General features: G+C 35.5%; 1 protein-coding gene across 7 annotated transcripts in view; it reads right to left on the minus strand.

The window, feature by feature from the left end:
• The window catches only part of RPS6KA5 (ribosomal protein S6 kinase A5), a 92,245-nt gene that overhangs the window by 58,607 nt on the left and 9,714 nt on the right, over window positions 1–23,924 (minus strand). For 6 of the 7 annotated variants that reach the window (XM_067296930.1, XM_067296926.1, XM_067296932.1 and 3 more), the window contains exons 2-5: window positions 21,569–21,640; window positions 9,014–9,232; window positions 6,419–6,534; window positions 5,432–5,539 (exon numbers count right to left, since the gene is read on the minus strand). In XM_067296930.1, the coding sequence (XP_067153031.1) occupies window positions 5,432–5,539; window positions 6,419–6,534; window positions 9,014–9,232; window positions 21,569–21,640 (515 nt within the window). Of the gene's footprint in view, window positions 1–5,431; window positions 5,540–6,418; window positions 6,535–9,013; window positions 9,233–9,643; window positions 9,901–21,568; window positions 21,641–23,924 lie in introns of those variants that run through there. The other variant, XM_013940663.2, reaches the window with a different exon arrangement.

Here is a 23,924-nt window from a genome sequence, read left to right on the forward strand (position 1 = left end):
TTTTCACCCATGGTTGCCCAAGTTTCATTGTACTTTTAAGTATTTGCATTAATTCGAGAGGTGAAAAATTCAACAGAAACAAACAGACAGATCACTGAAGATGGTGGCTTCTGCTCTCAAAAGATTACCTTCCCCCCCCCACACACCTTTCCCCTTTTCCATTTCCCAGAAACATAATTTTTCAAAGTTGACTAGCAATGCATTATTCTAAGATCTGGTAGAAGATACCAGTATACAGGTGAGTATTTCTCTTCAAACTACAATTTAAGTGGCATATTACAGTATCCTACAGCAGTCACTATAAGAAATTATGATTTGTCTAGTAAGAATTCTTAATGGCACTTTGATATTTTGGCATCAAAATCTGGACAGAAAAGATTTCATGTCCGAGTCTTCTGCTTTACTGTTCCATGCTGAAAAATCTCAGTCATCTTTGTGATAAGCTTTGAAAAAGAGATACCTTTGGGGCTAAGGTACCATAAGTCATATGATCCGGTCCTCCAATTACATGAGTCCTACTACAGCCATGTGCTTTTAGAATGTTAAGTATGTTCTCAATATTCAATTTCAGGACACTCTTAAAACACCAACAGAAGTACATGAATTAAGGCCAAAAATCTCTAACATTGTTTCACTTCCCTTTCCAAAATAAGGGAAATAATGAGTAATTGTTCAGATCTGCAACCAATGTTAACTACAGTGGACTATCTTCGTAGTTCAGCTAACTCTTTCATAGTTTTTGTCCTGGTAAAAGTGTAAATTTATTGCTTGCAACTGTGTGCCATTTGTACCACTGAACAACTACTTAACCAAAACACAGGCAGATCATCAGCAGCAGCACAGTTTATCCTAACTTATCTTTAAAAAGAATGCTCAGTTTTCAGAGCTTTATCAAATCTCAAGTGATTAGACATTTTCACTTTAATTCATATAGTTATAAAGGGTCTTTTAAAATTAAATTAACAGCTTATCTACTAGGTCACACAAGTGAGGTGAGAGTTCACACAGCTCTAAATAAAAGTCAGGTGGTAGTCAATTCTCCATGTGTTCCAACTTTGATCACATTTAACCCGCTCAGAGAATATGTATGAATCTCTTTCAAATTCTTCTACCAAAATCCAGAGTGGACCCACACATTTTCATCATTTTCTTTTATGAAATATCATTAATAAATGTTGGCTCAGCTACCTAATAAACTAAGACCAAGCAGCAATTCAGCAATGAGGAGCATCTCTGTTTATAACTAAATTTGCAACTCTGATTAAGAGATTCTCAAATGAGAAAACAATGTATCTGAACTGTTAACTCAAAGTATCATACACAGAAATACACAGACATCCAACTGACTTAGAAGTGCAAAATTCAGACAACTCAATCATCCCTCATTCTGAATAGCTACTCTGATACCAGTTATTACAAAGGCATTTGTGTATTTTTCTGTGCACTCTCAGGTATGATGCCATTTGAAGATCAACAACATTCAGTATTTCCTGCATAACACAAAACCTTCAAAGAAAAATTAAGTTCACATGTACCAAAATTAAGATGAGTACCAACATAGAAGACATAAGCATTCCACTATGCTTTGAAAGTGGATGTATTTTATGGGGCTTAACTAAGAAGAAAAATGTTAATTGTTATGCAAGATCCAATAGTGTAGATTGTTACTACGATAAGTCAATGTGTGATCACATTATTATTTTAAGACTTGAAGATTTCATCTACAGTAGTCTAGATACAGTATTATTTTAGTGTGCTTACAGAACTAAAGAAAAATATTCCACACTATCAGAAAAAAAAGATTAAAGAAAAAAAAGCAGTAGCATTTTAACAATAAACATTAGAACAAAGACGAAACCTGATGACTAGGCTAAACTGATATTAACAAAAATCAAAACGACATTAGCATACAAGTAGACCTATTAACGAGATAAAGATATAAAAATGCCTTAACCAGACATCCAGAAGATAAAGATACTGCAGCTGAAATACTGAAATAAAATAGTGAAAATGCCAACTGAGGGGGGGGGAGAGGGGGGAATTGAGGGTAAATGAAAAGCAAAATTCTTGAAAAATTAACAACACTAAAGTGCAATGAATAAGAGTGTGTCACAAAGTCTGTCAGTCCTATCACAATTTTTTTTTTATGAATAATTCATTTTAATGTCATCTGCAAAGATATTCTACATCCCTATTAGACAGGAAGTCAACTCATGCATCTATATGCATGAAAGCATATAAGGGTAAAAGTCTTTTTTCCAAGATTCCTTGTAATTCAGTTGTGAGTTAAAAATCAGAAAGACTGAACTTAATTTACCTTGGGGGTAAGACTGAATTCTATCAAACTTAATGCTATTATTATTACCAAAAAAAAAAAGACTAGTCATTTCAGTCTCTACATCTTTTATCTAATCTCATCCTAAGGTTAGGCTAGTCAAATTGTTTGTCTTCATATGATATTATTTTAAGTATAGTTTGAATACTGGAACGCATTTCATACCTAACTATCCTCTGATACTGGGCTATCCTGTGTGTAAATTCATTTTTAATTCATCTAGGTGACTCAGGTCTGGCTATTCTTTCCTTTTGCATGCAAATAGTAGCATATAGTCTTCATTTTAAAAATATAAAACAAAGGCAAAAGAATAGACTTTCACTTGTACAAGACAATTTCAGTTTTTACATAAACAGTAGTATAAAATGCTTAATCAAAGTTTTTAAGAAAACGTATGTTTTAGAACACTTGGAACAGAAGTATTTGGATTCGTAATTCTATGTTATAAGCACTTTCATGTAATCATTGTAAAACAAAAAGAACACTTGACAGTGCATTCTGGTATTCTTCATATTCATGTTTCAGTAGCTGCATGGTAGAAATCAATAGGTTTGTTTTCCTAGAAGTCACATGCATTTGCTTCCTTTCACTCAAACAGTGCTTAGTAAAAGCAGCTTCCCATCACTAGGTTAGTGAACAGTCAATTAATCTGCATTATTGTTATTAAATAGTTCACTCTTTTTATTATAAAGCAACTTCTCTTAGATTCTAGACTGCCCCCAATACCTGGAGAGATTTAAAAAGCATCAGATTAAAGCAGGGATAATGAAAACACCAAACTATGTTTCCCAGCCAATATCCCTAACTACAAAACCATTTGAAATTTATAGACATATGATAAGGAATTCTCTCTGATAAGAATTCTAAATACATATAAAAGTGATCAGCAATCACAAGCATATACTATTCTTAACCTAAAAATATCTTGTTCCAGAAAACATAATCCAAACAGGAGGTTACTAGAATAAATGCCACTTGCATAAGCATACCTTGTCAATGACAGAAATCATGTAAGAAGCAGGGTGAGCCAGGGATGAAGGGTGAAGGAGAGGGGAGAAAGGAAAGCATACTGCTCTGGTTAAATCGCAAATGCTACGCTCTTTTTCTTATCCATCTTACAGTTATGTAATTTTATTTATATGTGCTATCTAACAAGCATGAAAACAGATAAAAAGCTATATAAAGTCTATGTAATTATATAGGCAAATGTTACTTCGCAGTAAGTACATCAGTTCAGAAGTGTAAGTTAATAAATGTCTTTTGGAATGTGAATTGTAAATGTTCTACTAGTAGCTGAATTGTCTACAGAGACTACAATATGAAACGTCAGTTTCTACATGTAATTGGGTCGTTCTAATCATGTTTAAGTTCAGTGTCTTAATTATAATGGCATATATGAAGATTGTAGTGAAGTGCAGGTAATTCTCAGATTTTGAAAGCAAACATTAAAATGGTAATTATTTTCTCCTTAAAAGAAATACTTGAAATGTTTAGCTTTTTTGACAGGGAAGACAAATACAAAATGTGGAGGGGAATAAGTGAAAATACAGGTAAATGAACAGACTTCTGAGATATACGCTGAAAACAGAATGGATAAGAGTCAGAGGAAGCAACATTAAATGACCAAGAAGCTAGAAGGCTTTATTTTAAATGACTAGAGAAGGAGGAAGAACAGAATCAGATTCAGAGCGTGGGGGAAAAGCAGAGAAGACTGGCATCTCTGATGCTTATCCAAGCCCTCCTTTTTTCTCACTGCTTGTAAGGGACCTCCGGAAGATGAACATAGATGGGAAAGAAGCAATTTTTCCCTAAAACCATCTGTTTTGAAACTCTAAAGAAAGTCCTGATTAATTATGACATGTTCTTACTACATGGAAGGTTTCTGTTTCAACCCTTGGCTAGTGCCTGTAAGACTGTTCCTTTTTCCTCCCATAGGCACAGTAATATAATACAATTCAGTGCACTCTGCCTCTTAAGCCCAGCACAGCTTCTCTCACAACTCTAACCAGGTCCTACTGCCCTAGCTGCAACTCTTATTATTGTCCTGTTCTGCTGACACTGCCTCTCTCTGTACTTCTTCATGCTTCCTCTCTTACACTGGTCTGACAAACCGCTGCTAAACCCTTGCCATTCCAGTTGTTCCTCCTCTTGGTTTCACTCTACAGTTTAAAAGGGATATACTGACAGTATCTGTACTATTTCCCTGCTTCAGAAAGTAACATTTCCTATCTCCTTGAAAATGATGCCCCCAAAGCCTACCAGATTCCATTTGGAATGTGAATATATAGAGGAAACTAGTGTTATCTATTTTTAGAAATCCCCACTGCTGCTTGTAACAAAGTCTTTCAAATCTGCAGTTCCAGATTTCAATCTCGTGATATCTAATGGGAAAGCCAAAAAATATCCAGTTTTAAATTCTCTCAGAAGTAAAATTCTGTGCAACTTTCTTTGGCTCTTTGAAATCTAAAAAGCGTATTTAGACATAAAACTGTACCTTACAAATAATTAATAATGAACCTTAACAGTCAGAGATCACTATGTTTCTGCTATATGGTACTATGCCGTACTTAATAAGAGATAAGCTTTTATGCTAAAAGCTTGCAATTAAGCTTATCAAAAGTGACACAAAGACAGGAGAAAAAGACAAGATAATAATACAATAATTATTATTAGCACAAATAAGAATCATAGCACACCATTTGCCTAGTCACTGCAAAGCATTAGCACAGTCAAGCATTTTAAAAAGGCATCTGAAACGACAACAAGTGGCTTCTCAGACTTTTTTGGATCTCTTCTTTCACACAAAAAGGGCAGCAGGAGCAAATATGGAGGTATTTCAGGGAAAACTAGAACAGACAAAAATGTCTGACAATACTGGTAAGCCAAAGACCAATGAATTGAAAGCTCAAAACCCAATAAACAAAGGATGGCTGTAATACTTAAAAACAAAGACTAGTAGATTTTGTTCTAGGAGATTAAAGTCTAAAAGGCAATTTTTATCCCCTCTCAAATGCATATGTGATTTCAACAAGACAGAATTTGGTTCTGTGGTCTTGCTGGATTCTGTCCACAATTACTGGAGATTCAAATACTCACCTCATCATTAAGAAACTCCTTACTCAGACCAAAGTCTGTCAGCACCACATGGCCATCAGAATCAAGGAGAATATTCTCAAGTTTTATATCCCGATATATAATTCCCAACTGCAAATAGAATATAAAAGCAGTATTTCCAAATCAGTGTTACCACACCAAGGAGACATTGTTGAATGCATCAACATTCGAAGCTAGCAAAATTCCCACTATTAAGGTAATCTGGGACCAAAAAGTTGCCCCTAAAAAGGGGCTGTAATTTTAAAATATCTTTGAACAAATAACTGAGTGACTTGTAAGGTCTCAGAAAATACATTTTCCATTAAAGTCTTTAAATTTGAAGGGCATGCTATATCCTTCGCACCAAAAGTGATGGAATACTCTCTTTTGAGTGCAAAACCAAATTCAGCTTTCATTAAGAATTAAAATGTATCCTTCTATTACATGTTCCAAAGCATACAAGTTTTCTGGCATTATCATGCATGTGTTGTAATACTTTACAAATCTAAAGTCCGCGTGATGTGCCTTTGCTCAGTATCTTTGAAAATTATAGCACTTTTCATTCCTGAAGTTGGGCAGGGACTTGAAAAATCTGCTGTTTAATTGTATCAACACAAGGACAACTGGACAAGAGTGGAATCAAAACAGTGTTCTTCATGTCGACTACAAATTAGTCTTACTGACATACTTAATCCCTTAATGGAGTTTGCTAAAAATTAACAGAAGTAAAAAACAATCATTTGTCAATAACAGTAATCTTCACACTGCAGATGCAGACATTAATCTGGTGCACATGGATAGATATTTCATGGGGAAATATTTCTAGTTATACAACTAATGCATCCCACCAGTAGAAAAGTTACCTTTGAATTTCAAGCAATCTAAAAAATAGTCTTCCTCACTAATTTTATACGATATAAAAAGAACACTGATGGTATAGTATATAGATGATAGTTCCAGGAAAACAGCACTAGGATAAAATTACTTTACCTTGTGTAGATGTTCAAGTGCCAAAACAATTTCTCCAATGTAAATCTGCACCTCATTTTCTGAGAATCTCTCTCTTTGTGAAAGGTGAGTAAACAATTCTCCTCCATTTATATAGTCTAGAAGGCAGAACAAAAAAACATAATTTCACTTTTTGATGACTTAATTTTCTTATTGAAATATTAATAAGTATATTATAGGCTATTAAATAACATGTTCTAGGATCAGATACTTTTTATTTTATTGTTGTTCAATAGTATTTCATAAATGTTGTATGATACTGAATTTCCTTCTCAGAGGACTGATGGAAGAACATGACCAACTTTTAAAGCAGCAACAAAACCATAAAAGGAGCTTCAGACATCCATAAATTAGAAGATGTATATTGTTTTTCAAAATCAGTCTTTTAGTTACTTAGGAAGAGAAAAAGAAAGGAAAGGAATAGACTAAATCATCTGCAAACACAGCATTTGTACACCCTTATGAAATATTTAAGAGCAGTGAGCCAGACTGACATAAAAAAGACAATTCAAAACCAGGTTATTAGGTGAAATTAAAAATAATCAATTATGGGCAGTTAGAAGTTTTCCCCTTTGCAAGAGGGATTTTGATGGCAAAGCTTACTGGTGGAGATTATTTCCACACACATTCCCACACAGAAACCACACTTCCATTCTTTACAGGATACAACACAGAAAAGAAAAACACACCAAAAAACCTCAAACCACTTAGAAATATATTTCTAACATTTCCAGTTTGAAATTCTGATGTTATATCCAACATATAAAGAAACAGGCATTTGTTAAAGACCATTTCAAGAATACTTTGACTGAACTTGGTAAATAACTTCTATAGCCAATACTGCAGAACTCTGCTCTCAAGTTTGTTTCATTGAAAGAAAGACTGTTTCTTTTTAAGGCTAGACTGTTCCTTTGCATAAGCCATTCCACATTATTCCAAGACTCAGCTGTAACTTTGCTCTAGAAATATGGAGCCGTATCAGGCTCTAGCAAACAACTCTACTTTCTGTAGGGAAGCATGGGATTTTGGACATCCTTCTAACACCTAAAAAAAATAAAAATTAGAAGATACAAGCCTCTCAATACTCAAAGACCAAATGATTTCATAACCAAAGACTTTGGCAGCCAATGCTTCCTGAAGGAGTAAGGTTTAGAGCTATCTTAAATACTCTTTTCCAGTTCCTGAAGTACATGCTCTGCATTATCAGGAAGAATCCTTCTCCTTCCCCAGAAAGCCAGGACTCTTTATAGGCAGTGATACTGAGGAATACAATGGAAAAAGGAATGTAACTCTATAATCTCAGCCTCTTTTCCTAAAAAGAAGTTCTATCTGAGTTGAATACCCTAAGTTCCTAATCAGCCCTCTGCCACACTGACCAACGCTACAGAAACAGCTCTGGTTCTTCACATCAAAATGGCAAGGACAGTAGCGGAATGAAGAACGTTCTAACAAGCCTCACCATATAATAGTTCATTATCAAGTATCTCAAATGGAGATAAGCAAAAGCTACCAGAACCTAGCAAAAAAATATCACAACACATAAATGCAAGAAGCAGATTAGAGTTGAACAATAGGAGTTTATTAACCAAGACTCCACAACACAAGAAGTATTTTTCATCAGCATTTTACAGCAGGAAACTGTACGAACAATTTGTAGTTCCTGGTGTTGTAAGGAATTTGACCAGCAATAAATGAGAGCATAATCATCTTTAACTGGCATTTCCTACTATATTACTAGCACATCTGTTTACCGGAAAAGGTACAGCTGATGGGATCTTTCAGTTGGCAGCAGTTCAGTGCCACTACAACCATACACAAACATCTGGGCAGAGCAGCGACAGGCAAGCCTGTCCTCTCAGAGAGATGACAACATTTCAAAAACACTGTTCACATCCAGGACAACCGGCAACATGTTTTTAAGAGTGAAATGTGCAGTACATTTGAACCAGGAGGCTTTCTGCTGCTTAAACACTTTTCTCCTACGAACTGGTTCCAGTAACTAAGTCAGGTTTAGTCATGCCACCTTACCAATACACTCTGCCACACATACAAAGTGAGCACACAGAGAAAACAGACTGAATCATTTTAAAGCTCATATTCATATCGACTAAAAACACTTTCATTCACAGTAGCAATCTGCCTGAAGTTCTGCAGAAAACTAATGCAGTATATAATCATGGTTAAAGAAAAAGATGTAACTGAAAATTTAATCTTTTAGGTAAGTTCAATAAAATTTATTTTTAGCAGTTTTCCCTCTCTGCTTTAGGTACTTATGACCATATACATTTTTGCTGAATGCAAGTCACTGATAATACTTCCCCCCACCCCATTTCAGAATAGTGCACTGAAGTTCAAACAGGAAAACCACACACAGCACTGTTGAAGATGAACGGTATTTTACTTCCTATGCTCTCCTATACAATCTCCAAAAACACAGTACTTAAGACCACATGAAAAAACACTACAAAACATTAAGGAGATAAAAAGTGTTGCTGGTTTGGGGATTTTTTGTTTTTGCTTTTTTTTTTTTTTTTTTTTTTGCATTAACATAAGACTTGAATCCTGAAAACCACTCACCTAAAATGAGATGAAGCTTCGTATCCGTCTGAAAGGCATAATGCAATGTGACTAAAAATGGTGATTGCCTAATATGTTCCAATACTTGTCGTTCTGTCCTTGTGTGCTCAGTTGTTTTGGCTTTTTGAACTATTGTTGCTTTCTTCAGTACTTTCATGGCATACAGTTTTCCAGCATCATGGCCACTTACTTTCCTTACTAGGAACACTTTTCCATAGGCTTTAAAAAAAAAAAAAAAAAAAGGGGGGGGGGAGAAAAATGGTCATACTCTCATACTACAGTCTGGCTAGTATCATATCACTGCTGATTTTAACATTACACCATATTTCTCATTCGGCCCTTTTTTTCAATTACTCAATTGTTATGCCAAACAGCATAACAGCAACCATTCAGGCTAAAGCTTTTCAGATCAATTTTGGGGGGTTTCAGACTGACCTTTTTAACAACACAGCAAGGGGGGCAGGGGAAGTGGGAACAAACCCAACAATTTCAGTATTAAAAAAGGGCTGATTATTTTTTACTTTGTAATAATATAACACACAAAGAATTTAGAATTTAGCAAGAGTTTGGAGTCAGAGAGATACTTTCTGTCCCACAAAAAGTCTGCCCATATTTGGGCAACTTACACACCTTCATTAATAGCTTTATAGCACTGAAGTTCCAAAAACCCCTAGAAGAAAAGTCAGTGAATTCTTCCCATCAATATTAAGTACGTAGCAATTTTCTAAGGTTCCTACATTGGACTTAAAAGGAAAATAAGTTGGAGAAACTCTCTCATAGAAAGTTTTCTAAACAAAAACAGAAAAAGAAATAGTCACTAGGACTAAAAGGTACTCATTCAAGAGTTTTGAAGCATCGAGCCTAAGTGCTGTTCTTAGGTGTTTGTTAAAAAGACCCTCCATACTGGAGGAATAAAAAGTGGCAAATGTGACCTCCTTTTTTTTTTTTTTTTTTTTTTTTTAATAAAAAGGGCTCCTGGGAACTATCAGTGAATTTGACATCTGTAATAGGCAAACCTGCAGAAAAAATAAAGATTAGAATTAGTAGATGCATAAACAGGATACTATGTGAAAGAATCAGTGTTGTTTTTGTAGATGGAAATAATTATTTCTATTAATAATTGCTCAAAGGAGTCATGAGGAAGGAAGAAAAATGATCTGGTCAACTTATCTAGTTTTCCAAAACACTTAACAAGTTCCTTTACAAAAGGGTCTTAAAAACACTGCACAATCACAATTTCAAAGAGAAGGTCCTCTATGGATTAAGAACTACATTAGCAGAGAAAACGGAGGTTAGAAATTAATATTCATTTTTTTCAATGACAGCAGGTCACCACAAGAATTTGTCCTGCTTGATTCAGTTATTTATCAACTGAGAAGCTGATTTTCTCAGGTTAGGAAATTATTCACTCCAACAAAAGTCAAAGTTGACTGCAAAGCTGCAAAACAATATCATGATACTAAGTAGCTGAATAATAAAATGTCAGATAAAATTCCAAGTCAGTAAACGAGTAATTCCTGCAAAATAAAATAATCATTAATTGTGCAAATGGTTACAACTGAAAACACGTATATACTTGGAGTTACTGCTGACAAACGGATGAAAAAAACCATCTCTTAATGGTCAAAATGGTCAGAAAGCAAACAGAATATTAGAGCCATAAGGAAAGGATTAACAGGGAAAAAGGATCCCACTGCCGAACAAAACCTTCGGGAGCACAAACCCAGAAATCCTTATGCTATGGTATGAAAACTTTGTGTGCTTGTATCTTGAATAATGTACACTGTTTTGGTCTTCCTTTCTTTTGTTCCCAGTTCACCCACCAGAAGAAAAAAGTACAAGAGAACTTAAAATAAATAAAGAAATGTAACAAGAATTATGAAGGGAACTGAACACAGACTTCTCAGTCTGAAAAAAAGAGTTCTGAGAAAGAATCAAGAGTTAAATAAAAAATTGTATGAGGTAAATAAAGAACATTTTTTCATTATTTCGCAAAATAAAAGAAGTTGTCACAGTTGAAATCATCACGTAACAAAATTAAGAATTGACCAACACACACAAACAGACAACATGCAATTAAGTTGTGGAACTACTGCTGCATTGTGCTGCAGACGTCAAAAATGTAGATGGATTCAAAAAGAGATTATATAAATCCTTCGGGAGAGGAAATTATCATATAAAGTGCTGCTCAACACAGAAGGGTCAACCTCTGGCTCAGGCAGACCTTCTCAGACAGAACGCTTAAGTGTCTTAAAACTTTAAATATACTAGACAGAGTTTGCTGTTCTGATGTAAAACATTCTTGTTGGTCTTTAAACATGCTAAATATCATATACTGCTCTAATAAGCAACTATGTATAATTCCTTATTTTCCCCAGCTGTTCCAGACCGGGAACGAGAGTTTGAAAGTACCTAACAACATGCTACTTTTTCCACAACAGAGCACTTTGTTCAGTGTGCAAAGACGATACTGCCCACATAACAGGGGGGAGCAGCTCTTTACCTGACTTACTACACACTAATCCAAATCCTTCGAAGCAGACATTCTTGCCTTTTTTACAGTGTCCATCATTCCCTATATGAGCTTTCACAAACATAAAACAAATGCTCACAACATACCTGTCAAAGAAGGCAAACAGAGCCAAAACAGGTTAGTGTAAACATATCCCTCTTTTGTGGGCAACAAATATGATATACCAGGGACAACTTCTTCCAACATGGTCAGTATTATATGGCACTCCCCATACTCAAAGGAGCGCATCTATTAACTTTAATTGTAATTATGACATCTCAAGTATATCTGCAAATCAGACCTTACAGTCTCAAGTTGATCATCAAGAAATGGATGACCACAGAAGTAAAACAAAACAAAACAAACCTTAGCTTACTAAGCAGGCATAGGGCCATAAATCTCATCATGATGTACAGGCAAAATTGATCTGAGTCAAGGTTGCACAGATCACAATGCTGTGACCAGAGCAATATTATTATGCATACACATACTTTTAATGTTATTCACCCATTTTTCAATATTGGATCGTAAATTATTTTTAGGAGCTGAAAAAAGACCCCCTACTACTGAGAACATTGGTTAAAAAAATCTGCTTCCACAACTAGAAATATATTTGCATCCTTATTAAGGAGTTACTGTCCAAAAACTGTAGGTAACAATTCTGTGTTTTACTAATATGCAACAAAAACAGTGTGCAAGAAGGTCTTTGCTTGCATTTCTCAACTGCTTCAGAGAGCAAGCTCCCTAGTTTTCAGTGATTTTCAGCTGGCGCTTGCTATTTCACTGCCTTATGCCTCTCTGGAAATTCCAGCCAAGAGCACTGAACAGGAGCTTCTTTAGGTACCCAGGAAACAGCAGTTTTATCAGAAATATTGGGGAACATTTAAAGTTACACAAAATGAAACAAACCAACCCCCCTAGATTTTAACACTTTGCTACCTGAACCTTTGATTATACTTTATAAAAGCATGCAATAATGCATCTTAAGTGGCTGAATCCTACCAATATATTAAACAGGATCAACTACAGTTTTAAATATAGCATAGAAGAAAGCTATCAGATAAATACATGAACTGTATGGAAATAGCTAGAAACTAGACTAATGCTATCTTAAAAGGATTTCGATACAGAGCTTTACCATGACACAAATTGTTTTCTTCAGAAAACTGAAAAGGACTGACAGAATGATGAAGACTCTCAGCGGTTTTGATGAGAATAAATCTTAAGTAGCACTATTTTAATCAAATGACTCATGATATATTCAACACCAGAATCTCTGGTATCACCACAAGATATCTACTTAAGAGACAACTGCAACAGCAATCGATTTGAGGGGCAGAAAGGAGAAGGAGCACAAGCTAATTTCAAGAATACCTTTACCTGATAATCTTATCTCAATAAAGCTTTTTGTACTTCTCAAAGAGCCACATTTTAATATTCATTCTTATAAAATCTGATACACATCTCAATTACTTGGCAGAAATATTTAGCCAGCAATATATCCCACATAGAAAGAAATACACACATGCAGCCCTCAAGTATCTGCCTCCAAAATCATTTAAAAAAATTTAATTATGGTAGGACTAAAAAACATTATATATTATATATACACGTGTGTGTGTGCACGCATGTAAACTATAAGACTGACCCATATGGCTTATTAAAAGATTCAAAAAGTTGGAGGAGGGCGGGGAGTTACTGCAAATCAATATGGATATCAGACCTGGGAGATGACTAACAGATTTCATACCAGTAATTTATATCAAATGTCCACTTAAATTAAGAGGCAGAAAAATATAATTGGGGGTTAAGAATTTCCTTTCACTAATGCCTTTCTTCAAGAATAATAATTATTTAGTAATATAAATTATTGTAAGTAGTAAAAATTCAGCAAATCACTAGACCATTCTAAAGTATACCCTTATTGAAAGTCAACAAATTAAAAATGTGAAGTAATCTCTGCTTGTTTATTCCTTTTGTATAAGTGCAAACACAATGAGCCATTGCACCATGTCAGCTGATTCTTAGAGAAAAGGCAGGCAATTCTTACTGTTTATGACAGATAGGATGGATGGTTTCTATGGACTTTTCAACCGATCAAAACTTGACATTTGTATACAGATTTAAGGCAGTGTTTTTAAATCGTAACATAAGCTATGCCCCTTTCTTAAATGACTTTTCGTACTGCCAGTTGAAGAATAATCATGAGACAACAATAGTAAAAGGCTCTGAGTCACAAACTAGCTAATGATTTAGATATATTATGCAAGAATACAGTGAAGTTTATGCCTGATGATCAGCATACCTGTACAAGCCCATGTCATCCACGTTTTTTGTTAAAATAGTCCTTAGAGCTATCTTCCTAAAGAATTCTGAAGGAACTCTCTCCGCGCAGAAATTCACCCATACAAATCAGATTATAGGATGTGGCAAAGGTGGAAAGGCATATAGCTCTAGCAGCTAAAATTGGGGAGGGGGAGGAGTAAGGAAAAACCTTATCATGGATTAAAGAATAGCATTCTGAACAAGCATTTCCAATTTTTATTGTCCCAGTTCTTCCAGAATTCACTAATGGATGAATGGGATGAAGTTTTCCAAGTTTCTCTCAGATTGAACAGTCACCTCTTTTCAGTCTGCTTCTCGTATAGAAAAATAATTTCCTGGTTCCGTATCGTGTCTCCCAGTAGCCATTCTACCTTCCTTTCCATATTCATCATAGCTGTCCTTAGCAGAAACTGAAAAAAGTTTAATTTAATTTTAGAATTATTTTTAGAGTCTCTTTAGTTTTGGCTTACTCTTCCGTGCACAGCAACCCCACTTCTTTCTTCCTCTTCCTTTGACTCCTATGGAGAAGGATATTTTATGTTTTCCTTAATACTCTTGGAAAGATCTAACTTAGTTTCACAATCTTAACTTTATCGGAATACCTTCTGACCTCTTAGACAGAACTTTATTACTCCTCGCATAACAAGATTTTTGAGCTGATTATTTAAATCAGACATTCATCCTAGCAATTCCCTTCCCTTCACTGGAATATACATTTCAGATTCCAAATATCCTCTACATGCAAGTCTTTAAGCTCTTCAATCCTGTTGACTTCTCCAGCTAGTTCTCTTGATTTAAGTACAGTCCTTGAGAGCTTTATAGACTTCTCCTTTATTCATTCTTTTCGTTCATTGATACTATTAATCATGACTTATGAAAAAACAAGTTAAAACAGCATTATTTCATTTTTTCATCAATTAGTCCTGCTGCTGTAAAGCTTTGAGCTCTGGAAATAAATTAGGATCAAGATGGTACTAATGATTAGATGAATTTTTAACTCTTTAGCCACATAAAACTAATACGCTTAAATAGCAATTCTCATACAAGCAATTAATTCCAAAAGACTGTGTTAAATATTCTCCTTCATGTAAGGCAACTATATTCTTGTTTCTGGCTATTCTTCTGTCTTCATCAATGAACAGGAAATCAAGTGGGACACCAGCCTATTCGGTTGCATGATCAGGAGCCACATGCATTGCCTCTTCTTAAACACAGTTGAAAGACTGAATAAAAGTGTCATTTAAAAAGCATAATAAGTGACAGCTGAATAGGAAAAAAAAAGAATAATCTAGATGTGGAAAAACGTATGACGCAGAATGACCTCTGGATTGTTAATATGGCCACTTGTCCCCTCCATGGCTTTTTGGAGCAATCAGATTACTTTGCTGTAAAGTAACCCTGCTCTATAAAATAGAAAATAGTTTTCTATGTCACAGAAAAAAAGATTTAACTAGATAAGAGAGACAACTAAAAACATCAATTCAGTGGACAGGAAATCAGAAAATACACAAATGCTAGGAAATGAAAGTGTATTTTCAATGAGAAAATAAGCATATGGTATATTAATTAAAACTAATTCCAAACTAACCAGGCTATATAGTAACAGGAGAAAAGAATTTAAACAAAAACAAACTAGAGACTGGAATTTCAGAAAATATATACTGAATAGAATAAGGACAAATCAGAGAAGCCAAGTCAAGAATAATTTGCTCCCAGGGCAATGAGCACAGTAGTAGTAGTTTTATTAGCAGTGGCATACTTTCATGTATTTTGTTTTATTGATGTAAAGTGTTACTGATTTGTTCAACAGGTGAGTTTATACAAATAATAGCTCCTTAATACAATGTAAAAGGCTCCAACTCAGTAAAAGGCTAATTTTTGCTTCCTTGCCTTTTCCTGCGACACTTAGAGCAAAAGAGGAAGGAGTATGTATAGTATGATATTCTTGTAACACCTTTTATTTGTATGTGTATAAAAACACAAGCACCCTTCTGATTGAGAAAGTGGATACAAGACAAAACTAGGCATAAGTGAATGCAAAAAAAAGAAATGCAAATGAAAGAAAATGAGTGTGAAATTATATACAATCATGTCATGAAGAAAACACTATCACAAAGAACCTCTTCCACAGGAGAAACATCAGCCTAAGGATACTATTTCTTCCTGTCTTGATTATTTTACTGTCTTTTTAAAAAATAAACTTTTAAAATAAAAATACATACAAATAAACCTTCTCTGCTGAAAAAAACACCAAGTTTATAAAGAACCATCACAATTACATATACTTAAGCAAGGCAGCATTTAATGCAACTTATTTTGAGTACTTTCTTTAATTACTCCAATTGCCTCACAGCAGGCTATATTAAAAATACTGCCATTAGTTAAAATAGTATCTACATCCATCAAGTAATTTGCCTGGAGGTTTCAATATATTCTGCCTTCCATTACTGAAGATCATTCAAGTATCAGATAACTTGAAAAAAACTTTGGAGAGTCTCTGCATAACTCTACAGTCACAAATTAAAAAAAAAAAAATCACAGCTTTTATCTTCAACTGTATTATAATAATACCAGTAATATCTAGAAGCTCACATCAGGATAAGACTTTCAGTTCTCACCTAAAAATACAGCAACCATAAACAGTTTATTCACCACAAATGAAAACAAAAGCTATCAGATCCCTTCTTTTGTTTTTCTTTAAATCACTCCAAACCATGCAAGTATCATTTTTGTCTCTGTGAACCAATTTGTCTAAGATGACCTCAGTCGCCCCCCCCAGTTTTCAACTTTACAGAGTTTACTAGTGTAAAGGAACAGGAAAAGAACAGAGCTGTTCCCAAAACTGTCCAAAAAAAAGTTTTCTGCTCTTTCATCACCTTGGCCATAATTTTAAGACAAGGCACTAAAGGAAAGCAAGGGTTGTTTGGACAGGTCGTTGAGTTCCAGGAGCCTCTCTGACTTACCCTCAGCCTCTGATTAAAAAAAAAAAAAAAAAAACCCAACACTTTAAAGATGCTTCAATATCTCAAATTTCTGAAATAATGGAATGTATCACTTTTCATTTTTCTGGCTGAAAGGCATCTATAAGGCATCTAAAGCACCTATAATTTGCACCCCAGCAAAGGACTGAGAAAGTCATAGCAGTCATCCTCTCTGCTCCACTCTTCACTCAAGTAAGAGAACAAGAAGTTACAGGCCTAAACAGGACTCCCAAAACTCAGCACAGACCACAGCTCAGATCTCGTAGCAAAGTTTGCATGCAAACAGGTGGTTAAATTTGGTTAAATTCTTATGAACTTTTTGGAAAAAAAAGTCTGCGGCAGAAGTTGGTTTAAAAAAAGAAAAAAGGCAAGGTATGCTGCACAGGTGAAAAAAGTGAATATGATAGCTAAATAGAGTAACTGAACGCATCGCTCCAAATTTTCCCCATGCTGCAGATACTGCAAGGACTACTCCTTTTTTCAAGTTGATTTTCCATACTTAAGATATAGTCCCTGTACAATAATTCTTATTCATTAGAATTAATATTACAAAGGGTTTAGTACATTATTAGATGAATAGAACTGGAGTCAATTTGTAGCTCTCTGTGGTTCTGTAACCATAGGCCCATTACTCCCATAACTTTTTATTTTATAGGTGAGCATTTCAAGATCATCCTAGACTAACTGGCTGTTACCGGTATCAGTGTGATATCTTACTTTAATTTCTGTTCTGCTTTATTGATTCAATGAAAAGGACACAGAAACTCTGATCATAACAATTAGAAGTTGAAAATTAAGATAGTGTTTAGTGCTGCATCAAGATTTTGTTGATTATATTTGCATAAGAAGTGTCTAACACTGGTATATCCGACTGCAAAATAATGTGGTATTCTTTTAGAAATCTGTTGCAAGGATGAGAGGGATTTTTGCTTAGTGCAATCTCCAGAATGTTTCCTCAAGCCAGGAAGTGAAATCTCCTCAGCAAGACTGTCTAGGAAGGCTGCTGAATCTCTACTACTGGAGGCCTTTAAGAACAAATCTCTGTCCTCTGTCAGGAATGATGCAGCTATCACTGATTTTGTCTTGGGACAAGCAACTAGAGGACTTCCTTAAGTCCCTTCCAGTCCTATCTTCAGTGATTCTGTGTCACTGCAAGGTCAGAAATTTCAGATGGTCACTTCCTGAAAAGTGAACAGAACTAGCTCCATTCTGATCAGGTGAAGTGCATTTAACACTGGCCAGTACTTCGCAAGCAAAATCCTCCAACATACCCAGTACACAGTTCTCAGCTCTGATACACTTAAAGAATGAACAAAGCTTCATGAGTACCTTGCTGGTCTAGGCTGTAGATTCCCTAAGCAAAAACTTCAGGCTATGATTAAAATCATTTACTACAGCAATGCAACTAGCATTTCCTTGACAGAAAGTACTACTCTTTCCATAAATGCCATTTCAGGATACCTAAGGTGTCCCTAGATCCTTAAAACTGGCAGGAATCTTTTCATCAGTTCTTGAACTATTTTGAAGACACTGAGACAGAAGATGTTCCTGGAGCAATTTAACCATTAGAGCAGGATGAAGAGAGACAGGCATGTTTCCTCCTCAGTTTTTTTTTTCCCTCCTCCCCCCTTCACACACAGACACACACAAAATCAATCAATCAATCAATCTTATTGTCAATCTGTTGAAGCAGAGAGGTCTGAGAGGGGTTCTTGACAATAATTACCCTGTTGTCCTGAGTGAATAGCATATTTTAGGGGTATGAGCCTAAGGACTACCTGAAAGTTGGCTAATCTATTCACGAAGGAGATAGGGTATGGAAGGTAGCAATGAATAACAAACAGTTTAACAGCAGGAAAAGGGCTATTTCAGAGGTACTGCCTAAAGAATGCAGGAGGTCAGGCTATTACCAGTCTAAACTTGAAGACTGACACTTATGAAACTACCAAATTCACCTTCTATTCCAAATGCAACAGTCATAATATTAAGGTGATCTCAGGCTAATGGCAATGACAAGGAAAACAGAAAATAGAGGTATGGGACCAGTCTTCACCTTTCATTAAAAAAAATCAGCCCAATGTTTCCATCAGCAAGAGAGAAAGAAGGAATGCTCACATAAATGCATAATTACAAGTAAAAAAAAAAAATTTCTGACCTCAGACCAATTATAATGAACCACTTCAGAACAGCAGAGTTGCTTATACCTATGAATATGCAACTAACGTATCTGAATATTACAGTTTCTTTGACCCTACCACCAACTACTGAAATTGAACAGCAAGAGTTGACACGTTATGCCTTTTGGACTTCAATTAAAAATTTACTTCAGAAACAGAAAAATATACAGGCATACCTCGTTTTATTGTGCTTCATTTTATTGTGCTTTGCATATATTGCGTTTCTTTTTACAAATTGAAGGTTTGTGGCAGCCCTGCATCAGGGTTGACTCTCAGGCTGACTCTCTTGTTAGGGGGCTAAAGCAGCTGGTGACTTTAAGTAGAAGCCAATGCTCATTTATCATTCCGAAAATCCTAGGATCCTTAAGAATTATGCTAAATCTACTCTGTCTGTGCTCTATAAATGCAACAATAAAGCCTGGATGACAGCACATCTGCTTACAACATGGTTTACTGAATATTTTAAGCCCACTGTTGAGACCTACTGCTCAGAAAAAAAGGTTCCTTTCAAAATATTACCGCTCATTGACAATGCACCTGGTCATCCAAGAGCTCTGATGGAGATGTACAACAAGATTAATGTTGTTTTCATGCCCGTTAACACAACATCCATTCTGTAGCCCATGGAATAAGGAGTCATTTCGACTTTCAAGTCTTATTATTAAAGAAATACACTTCATAAGGTTATAGCTGCCATAGATAGCGATTCCTCTGATGGATCTGGGCAAAGTAAATTGAAAACCTTCTGGAAAGGATTCACCATTCTAGATGCCATTAAGAACATTTGTGATTCATGGGAGGAGGTCAAAATATCAACATTAACAGGAGTTTGGAAAAAGTTGATTCCAACCCTCATGGATGACTTTGAGGGGTTCAAGACTTCAGTAGAGGAAGTAACTGCAGATGTGGTGGAAACAGCAAGAGAACTAGAATTAGAAGTGGAGCCTGAAGATGTGACTGAATTGCTGCAATCTCATGATAAAACTTTAATGGGTGAGGAGTTGCTTCTTATGGATGATCAAAGAAAGTGGTTTCTTGACATGGAATCTACTCCTGGCGAAGATGCTGTGAGCATTGTTGAAATGACAAAGGATTTAGAATATTACATAAATGTAGCTGATAAAGCAGCGGCAGGGTTTGAGAGGATTGATTCCAATTTGGAAAGAAGTTCTGTTGTGGGTAAAATGCTATCAAACAGCATCGCACGCTACAGAGAAATCCTTTGTGAAAGGAAGGCAATCAATGTGGCAAACTTCATTGCTGTCTTATTTTAAGAAATTGCCACAGCCACCCCAACCTTCAGTAACCACCACCTTGATCAGTCAGCAGCCATCAACATCAAGGCAAGACCCTCCATCAGCAAAAAGATTACAACTCACTGAAGGCTCAGATGATGGTTAGCATTTTTTAATTAAGGAATGTACTTTTTTTTTTTTAGACATAATGCTATTGCACACTTAATAGACTACAGTATAGTGTAAACATAACTTTTATATGCACTGGGAAAACAAAAAATTCGTGTGACTCACTTTATCATGATACTCGCTTTATTGCAATGGTCTGGAACCCAACCCACAATATCTCCAAGGTATGCCTGTAATCCTTTGTGATTTAATGGCTTAATGAATTTACAAAAGAATCTGTATGACACCTAATTGTGGAGATCAAAATCCTTTGCTTTCTTGTTGGTTATGCAGCCGTTTGTGGAACTATAGTTTCAGTGCTAGCAGTTAAGGATTGAAAACATTCAAACTTTTAAAATCAAAACCTGTAACTTTTATAGACCTTGATCATTGTCCACCTTCATTGTCCTGTCTACTCAACAGTGCATCTGATCTTAGTGCTGACAAAAAAGTGTGAGCATACTGAGAATACATAGCCATTACTTTCACTGTATGTGTATATATACACATACATTTTATTCATGTATATATATATATGTATGCTGTGTGTATATATATAAATACATGTGTGTGTATATATATACACACATACATACACAGACACACACATACCCTTAACAAAGGGGCAATAAGGCATTAGTATATCAGTCTTGCTAGTTACAGGCAGTACTCCTATAAAACCCCACAAACCTCCAACATCATGCTGAAATCCACAATATAGCAAACATTTTCCGTCTTAAAAATTACTGGGGTTTGAATATGACTGATATAGACCTAGAGCATCCTATTCAGTAAGATACTGGCATAACTGTTTTCCCAGAAATTCATCAAAATAGTCTGAAGCATTTAATGAACTTTTCAAGCTCATGCCTTTAATCACATTTTTCACAAACTGTATTAAATCTTCACAAATCAAGTCATTTTTCTTCTATTTTCCAAAGTGCATCTGCAACAGATGCTTTAAGTTATAACACCCGACTTCTTAATCTTGCATGATGTTTATGGAGAAAAAAAAGTGAAGAATATCATGCGATGCAATAAAAAGATGATATATCTTCCTAAAGAACATTCCAACAACAAAAAGCTCAGCTGGAAAACAAAAGAGTACTTAAGAGTATTGCTTCCAACATTCAACTTAGAAAAACAGTGAGTCTTACCCCCTGTTCCAAGAACTTTCAAGAGTTCAAAGTTTTCAATGCCAACTTTCTCTGCATGGCCTGTCAAATTTGCTGAAGGAAGAAAAAAAAATACATCAGACATGTAACACAAACATCATTTTGACATATTACTACAGCTTCAAACAAAACAAAAGTTAGCAGTTGAATGAAATAAGCAGCACTAAGAGGACACACCAGCACCATACTGTACTATTTTAACTTCAAAAGCAAAGGAGTGCAATTTTTCCTGCAGCTATTGGTGTTCACAGAGGCACAGAATCACAAAATCATAATTTAGGTTGGAAGGGACCTCCAGAGGTCATCTAGTCCAAATCCCTGCTCAAAACAAGTCTAATTAGATCATATTGCTCATGGCTGTGTCCAGACAGGTCTTGAACAACTCCAAGGACAGAGATTCCACAACCTCTCAGGACAACCTGTTCTGCATTCAACCACCCTCATGTTTTTTGTTTTTTTTTCCTAATATCTAATTGGAGTTTCCCATGTTCCAATTTGTTTCTGTCATTCCTCATCCCATCAGCATGCGCCTCTGAGAAGAGCCTAGCTCCATCTTCTCTGTATCCCTTGATCAAGTAGTTGCAGACAGCAATAAGGTCTCCGCTTAGCCCCAGCATCCTGAATACTCTCATGATATTGGATGAAATGGTACTTGGGATGAGGTAAGCACAGAATTACTAAAGCTAGAAAGACTCTCCACTATTACCAAGGGAAAGATCTTGAATCTACATGGACAACTTGTCTGGAAAAGACTATGCTACTACAAAGTCATTTCATTTGCTGCGGAGCTTGAGGGAAGGGGATTCTACATTTTTCTAAATCTATACCATTTTGAGTACTTTTTGCCTAACAACCATTTTTCTAAGCAGGGAAGTGAAGACTCCCATTTGAAAAAGAAGGGTTTTTTTCTATGATATAAAGCCCTTAAGCAGCTCCCATCTTTCATGCCTACCACAATATTATCCACCCATTTGTATCAATACAACTGTAGGCCATGCAGCAAAAGCTGCCCAGGAAAATGATCCACATTAGAAGTAGTATGGCAAAAAATGAATACATTTGATTATTCTTAACCAAGATCAGTTCCCTGATCCACTGTAATGACAAGCTGCACAGTTTTACTGGCTAAATTAAAGTTAGGAACAATCAGCTACATAAGTTGGTGTGACTGCTTAAAAAAAAAAAAAAAAAAAAAAAGCTTCTCAAACAGTAACTTCAAGCCAAGCTGCATGTTTCAAGGCTAATAAAAAGAAAATGAGGCTTAGAAAAGACATGCAAGAAGCTTTCAGCAGCAACAACACAGATTTCAAGTACAAAGATCTCTTAACCCTAAAGAAAAATTCTTTCACAGGCAATGCTGGAATTAACTTACTCAGTTCAACAGAAATTCTAATTTGGTTTGATATTTCTAAGAAGCTCCATCAAGACTGCATGATTTCTAAATTCATTATCAGAATTTACAGTTAATCTCCACAGAATTGTAGTAACTCAACAAGTCAAAACAAAGAAAACTCAAAGCTTCAGAAAGACTTCTCACTGCCTCTGCAGAGGAGGGACAGGTATCAGATATTGTAACAGTAAATAAGTGAAAAAGCACATTCAAGACTTATTCCAACAATCCTAGGAATCCGTACACATATGCAGAATGCATCTAGGCGTGATAGGGTAATATTAGTGCTCTCATACAAGGCACTGATGAAATCTCATTTAAAATACCATTTTCAATTCTTATCATCCATCTTTACAAGAGATTACATCAAACTTGGAATAGGTGAAGAGACTAGTTGGTATTACTGGGAGATTAGAAAGCCTGAAAGAGCTTTTAGAATTCTCTCTTGAATGAATACAAGTACACCTGACAACGTTTTCTGCAAATCTGAGGGAGTCTGCAAGCTCTCCTAGTGTTACATGTAATAAAAATACACAGTACCGTAAAATTATTGGAACTGATGACAAAAGTAATGTTTTTCCATTTTAATAACATATAATAGACAAGACTTCAATACCAGAATTGTTAACAAATCAGTGATGCATGTGCGCCACATCAGTTGGGCTGAAGCTTGCTGTACTATTTTCAATGCAAATAGAACAAATACTGTTGCTAGTGCCACATCACAGCTATTGCTGAAGTCAGCAAAAGGAAAACGTACCCATCTGCCAAGAGAAGAGGAACAGTAGGTAAGGCAGAACTAGACTAAGTTAATGCTTAAAGAATCATAGTAAGTCATGTCACACAGAGACTAGTCTGTCTTGAGGCAACTGGGTATTACATATTAACTCTCCTCTTAACAAGAACTGAGAAGTGTACTCAATGTAGGGAGTTCAAAATAGTATCTTT

Source organism: Apteryx mantelli, chromosome 4 (assembly GCF_036417845.1).
Source record: "Apteryx mantelli isolate bAptMan1 chromosome 4, bAptMan1.hap1, whole genome shotgun sequence".
NCBI classification, from domain to species: Eukaryota; Metazoa; Chordata; class Aves; order Apterygiformes; family Apterygidae; genus Apteryx; species Apteryx mantelli.